Below are 6,000 nucleotides of genomic sequence, written 5' to 3'. Positions count from 1 at the left end.
AGAACTCACTACGTAGACCAGGCTGGCCTTGAACTCACAGAGACCCGCCTGCCTCTGCCTCCCAAGTGCTGGGACTACAGGTGTGTGCCACCATGCCTGGCTAGTTCTGTTAATTTTAACAGTATTCCTTTTGCAGCATGGGGTATGGGATCCAGGGCCTTGCCTATGTGAGACAAGCACTGCACAATAAACCCAGATACTCTCCTGTCTTTTCCATCATGTAAGGACCCAGTTTAAAGACACATCTACAAACCAAGAAGCCAGTCAGCCAGCCAGCCCTTATAGCAGCATAAACAAAGTCTGTCATAGAGTTCATGATGATTATGTGAATATAATCACAGCATTTGTGTGACATTTGATTGTAGGTAATTAAGACTTTTCCTCTACAGTTTCTCTTCTACAGTTATTCTACAGGGGAGGGAATTATCTTTTGAGGGGGGATGCTAGGAATGAACTCAGAGCCTTGCATGTGCTAGTTCAGTGTTCTATCCCTAAGCCATATATATACACAGACCCATAAAGCAACTCTTCCCCCTTAGAAAATATAAAATATGAAATGCAGAGCCTTCCAGAGTTTTCTGTATTCAGCAAAGATCAACTTCTTAGTCAAGAAGAGTTTGAGTTCCACAGAGCGCTTAAGAATTTCTCTACCTCTAAACCACTCAAAAGCCACAGGGACAGTAAGGAGCAGAGGAAACTGCCTTTCATAAAAATTGGAGACACCCATAACCGTATTGTAGGAAGGTTATGAAAATGTCAAGTAGGCCAGGAATGTGGCACACACTTTAATCCCAGCACTCTGGAGGCAGAGGCAAGTAGATCTCTGTGAGATCAAGACCAGCCTTGTCTACATAGTGAGTTCCAGCCAGTGCCACTTAGTGAGACCTTGTCTCAAAACAGAAAAGGTCAAGTAGGAGTGACTAATGGGGAAAAGATAATGGGGAAAAGATTCATGTTGGCTCAAAATCTACAGGAGTTGGAGAAGTTATAAAGGAAAACCATGTGTACCAGTGGTACTGTGAGCTGGGGAGGGAGCTTCTACCTACCTTATGAATATCCATCTTCAGTGCTAGGGATGGACCCAGGCAATGAGCAAGCAATGCTCTTCCACTGAGTTACATACTTAGTTTATGAATGGTCTTAGACTGCTATCTTTCACAAGGAAAAATAAAAATAATGAACTCTCACACACAATTCTGTGCTTCAAAGAAAATTCTTTCTAGCCTGGAACTTGGCCCTGATAGCCTCCAACCCCATTCTAACCTCCTCCGAGTAGCTGTGTAAGAAGAATTTATTTCAGTTCAAACCGAATAAGAATTAATAGATAATACTACATAGGATCTATACTATGAGAGACTAAGAAAAGGGGAAAAAACAAATATCAAATGAACAATGGTTACTAAAAATGTAAAAGATAAGTTAAAGCATGCAATTCCATTGTTTAAGTAAAATACCCTAAAAAATGTGAATTATGACAAAGAGGTCAAGGAAAATATGGTCAGTCAAAGTTGAGTCTAGGGGCACAGGCCTATAATCTCAGTCCCTTAGGAGGTTGAGGCAAGAGAGTCTCAGGTTCAAGACTAGTCTGGGCTGCACAGTGAGTTCAAGACCAGCCTGAGCAATTTAGTGAGACTGCTGGGATAGAAAGAAGATTGGAGATCTAGCAGATTATTTGTCTGGTATGCTCAAGGTTCTTGGGTTGGTCTCCAATACGGGATAACTTGGACTTCTGGATGAGAGAGAGAGAGAGAGAGAGAGAGAGAGAGAGAGAGAGAGAGAGAGAGAACAAGAGATTATGGTGGGTCAAAAGAGGGAATATATAAATAAAGTGATAAGTATTGATGATAAGTTTCAAGAAGAGGATGAAAAAGTCATCACAGAAACAAAGGTAAATTGGAAGCAGCACAAATGATAGGAATGAAACAGTATGGGGGAAAGGAAGCTAAAAGCCAGAATTGATGAAAAGTTCAAAAAGAAAAGAGAAAAAGGGCAGCAGTGAAGGGTGATCAAGAAAATTCAGCAGGTGTCTAATTGGTGTCTTTGAAAAAGGGATCCAAAATAATAGAGAACAAATATTTCAAGACATACTTTAAGAAAATTTACGAAAAAAGAAGACTGAAAATAAAAATGGAAAGGCCGTAGTGCATGCCAGGAAAATTTTATATACATCCATCTACAGAACAATCAGTAGCCAGTTTTTGGATTTTTTACATTTTTATTTATTATTTTATTTTATGTGTGTGCATGTATTGTCTGCATGTATATAGGTGCACCCATGTCATGAAATGCCCACAGAAGTCAGAAGAGAGTGTCAGATCCAATGGAACTGGAGTTACGGAGAGTTGTTTATTGCTATATAAATGCTGGGATCTGAATATGGGTCTTCTTCAAGAACAGCCAGTGCTTCTAACTGCTGAGCCATTCTCCAGCCCCCAGTTATTGGATTTTTAAAGCTAAATAAAAACTGGGATATTCAACCCCAAACTTCAGATTAACTATATGAGGAAGACAATCAGGCTGGCTTCAAACATCTATTAATAAACATTTGTTGTTTCTAGGAGACAAGAGCATCCTAAGAGCAGCATTATAAATACATTGAAAGTATCAGTCAAGAATTTAGATTATACACATTAATTAACACACCAGACACATTAACGCCTTGATTTTCATTATACCTATAATCTAAAGATCTGATGATCAAATATTATTCAGAGGAAACAAAGACTTATACCCTCATCTGCACCTGAGAACAGCATGTAGATTCACATACAATATCAAAATGTAAAGACATTTTTAAACTTGTGTTGCTGAAATAATACGGTTTAGCAATTGATTTGAAAACAGACTTCCTGGAAATAAGCTCTGGGGAAGTGTATGAGCTCTCCCCAAGCAAATCTCTTATACATTGCATCGCTCGCCCCTCTCCAGGAGAAGGTGTTTGCAAATGTTCTTTGGAAATTATAGTAACAGTTTATTTTCTGTACTGCAAAAATTGTTCTGGCTGTACTGGTGGTACATACTTGTAATCCCACCTCCTTAGGAGGATGTGGTAGGAGCATTGCAAGTTCATGGCCTGCCTGGGCAAGAGTGAGTTTGAGGTCACCAGGCAACTTAGTGAGACCCTGTCTCAAAATAAAAAATATAAATGAAAGGACTGGGCACGTAGATCAGTGGCAAAGTGCTTACCCAGCATGGGCATGGTCCTGGGTTCAAGCCTCAGTAATTAAAAAACAAACAAAAAAAATAAAGCAAAACAACATTAACAAAAGCCTCCTTTTCAGCTTATAAAAAAAATGAAAGATTTCTGAAGTCCCCTCCAATTGAAGTCCCATTTTCTTGGCATGTAAAGAAAGCACTACCAAGCACACAGACACATGCAGAGAACCACACTCAGAGAGGCTAAATATACGTACCTGATAACGTGTTGGCTGACTGAGGATGCTGTTAAAACTGTGTGATTCAAAAACTCTCGAGTTAGACTGAGTGAAGAGGTTTAACTAGGAAAAAATACAATTAACCTAGTAAATTAGAATACATTTATTTCGAACCAGAAACATAGCATATTTTATTCTAGTAGATGACATTTCTAGAGTCAACTCTTCTGAGGAATATTTTGTGGAAGTTGGCTTTTATGAGGGGCTTAAATATTTCTGAAGGTAAACACATGTTCACATTCATCAAAGTGCTGATATGATGCAGTGCATGTAACAAAGCTATTCATTAAGGATGTGTTTTAGCATTGAGGGCACATAGAGAAATTCAAATATAAGAACAGAGCTAAGGCTGGATTAGATAAATTGTATAAACAGTAAAAGATTAATAATAAAATAAGTACTAATTTATACTAGGTATATGTGTTTCTTTACAAAACTATTTTAAGTCATGTTATATTTGTGCAATAAATTAATATTTTAATATTGAGGAAAAAAAGAATGTGTTTTAGAAGTTGGCTTCTATGGAACGTAATTTTTCCAGAGGAACCGGTACATTTATCATCTAGAACACCAAGTATCTCAGAAGCAGCTTGATTGGCTGCTGAGCCCAAGTTCCTCTTCCAAACTTAACAAAAGCATATTACATGTGTGGGTGGTCCTATAGATATTTTGTAGCCCTAAAATATTAGCCAAAATAATACTTCTTTCCAAGTATCTTGCGTTGTACTGAGCAAAGATCAGAACTTTGGAGAGAACTGGATTAAAGGATGCGCTTTTATTCTTAAGGTTTAGATTCTGAGTAGGCATCTAGCCCAGTCCATGCTTCAAACAAGAGCAGGGACTTCCAGTTATTTAAGGGCAAGCTGCCACCTACAGGATGTGATTCTAAAGCAGGGCCCCCATCTATCCAAAATTTATATTCTCTCCACCTCCTAAGCCCCACCACAAAGGCTGGGGGAAGGTGTGGCAGGCAGGTGTGGCAGGTGAGGGCAGAGGAAGCAAGACAGGCTTCTCTTCTGTTCACTGTTGAGCGAGCCAGGATTGGGTGGCCTGATGAAGTTAACTTTCTGCCACTAGGGGTCAGTATCTAACTGCTGACTGAGGTTAACTGTCTCGGTTAGTAGGAAAGGTTTCTTGAAGCTCTTTCCTTTCTTATATGAAATAAACAAAAATTCAATAAAAAATTAGAAATAGAAATTCTCAAAGAATTAATAAAAATATTATTTTAAATTAAAAAAGAAAACAGAAAAGTAGAATTTCTTCTTTTTAATGGTGTCAATTAAATGAAGAAAGCCTATATGTTTATGAGCAAAATTAAAAAGTTTTAGCCAGAGCCAAGCATGGTGGTGCACATCTTTAATCGCAGCACTGGGGAGGCAGAAGCAGGTGGATATTTGTGAGTTCGAGGCCAGCCTTGTCTACATAGCGAGTTCCAGGCTAGTTGGGGCTACAGGAAGTCCTTGTCTCAAAAAGACAAAAAAAAAAAAAAAGAAAAAGAAAAAGATTTAGCAAAATGTAGTGATGCATACCTGGAACCCCAGATGCTGGGGAAGGTGAGGCAGGAGATCATATTCAAGGCCAACCTTGGCAATTCAGGGAGATACAGAAAGACTGGGAAGCTGAGGCAAGGCCTAGGTTCTACAGATGAGCGCTCAGCCTTCCTTCTGTCTCCAGCATCTTCTCTGAGAAAAGCTCCTCTATAGTTAATGGTGCAACCCAGCAGGCATGGGCACTCTGAAGAGTGCTCTCCTTATGTTCCTGCAGAGAGGCCTAGGCAGTCAAAAGCCATCTGGAAGCGTTCTGCTCACCTGGCTTTTGGTGTCCCCCATCTATACTGTGACTGTGTTAGGAAGGACTGAAGTCCGTGAACTCTTGCTACAGAAGGAAACTTTCAGGTATGTTCTCTGAAGTGTAAAAGTTAGCTCCCATACTTGAGAGGCTTTCCTTTTAATAATACTCAGGTAGCAAGGCCTCCTAGAAGGATAAAGTCATGGAGCCTGTTTAAGAAACCAGTTACTAAGCCAGGTGTGGTGGCACTCGCCTGTAGTCCCATCACTTGGGAGGCAGAGGCAGGTGGAGCTCTGTAAGTTCAAGGCCAGCCTGGTCTACATAGTGAGTTCCAGGCCAGCTGGGGCTATAGAGAGACCCTGTTTCAAGAAGACCGAAAAAAAAAAAAAAAAAAAAAAAACCCAAGAAAAAACCTGCCCTGTGCTGCCTGCTGCTAGCTTGAGTACCTTGCACAGGGGACTTACTTGAATGGTTTCATATGCCTCATCTATAAAATGAGATGACACCCACTTTATGGCATTGCACAAAGTCCACAGCAAAGCACTGTGGAGACAGATAAGGAAGGGCACTGCTATTTGGCAAAGCTGAACCTGAGCGTATCTCATTTAATCATCACAGTAGCTCTGTGTCTTTCCTCTCTTAGGTGAGGTGATTGGCACTCAGAGAGGTGAGGCACTTTAGCTGTTACTTGCTAATGTGTCTTAAGAGACAGAGCCCAGACTCAGGTCCAACCCACGATCCTCATATCATGTGGCTTCTCACTGTGCTTGCAAATCTA

General features: G+C 40.1%; 1 protein-coding gene across 4 annotated transcripts in view; it reads right to left on the bottom strand.

The window, feature by feature from the left end:
• Trpc3 (transient receptor potential cation channel subfamily C member 3) overlaps positions 1 to 6,000 on the bottom strand; it is a 78,064-nt gene that overhangs the window by 14,734 nt on the left and 57,330 nt on the right. For 3 of the 4 annotated variants that reach the window (XM_008849237.3, XM_029554149.1, XM_029554151.1), the window contains one exon: positions 3,414 to 3,497. The exons of the other annotated variant lie outside the window; for it this stretch is intronic. In XM_008849237.3, coding sequence (XP_008847459.1) covers positions 3,414 to 3,497 — 84 coding nt within the window. The remainder of the gene's footprint in view (positions 1 to 3,413; positions 3,498 to 6,000) is intronic. 4 annotated transcript variants of the gene reach the window in all.

This window comes from Nannospalax galili, unplaced genomic scaffold (genome assembly GCF_000622305.1).
Source record: "Nannospalax galili isolate Female #2095 unplaced genomic scaffold, S.galili_v1.0 scaffold64, whole genome shotgun sequence".
In the NCBI taxonomy this organism is placed as follows: Eukaryota; Metazoa; Chordata; class Mammalia; order Rodentia; family Spalacidae; genus Nannospalax; species Nannospalax galili.
Note: the sequence above shows the minus strand (reverse complement) of the source record. Positions and strands in the feature narration are given on the sequence as shown.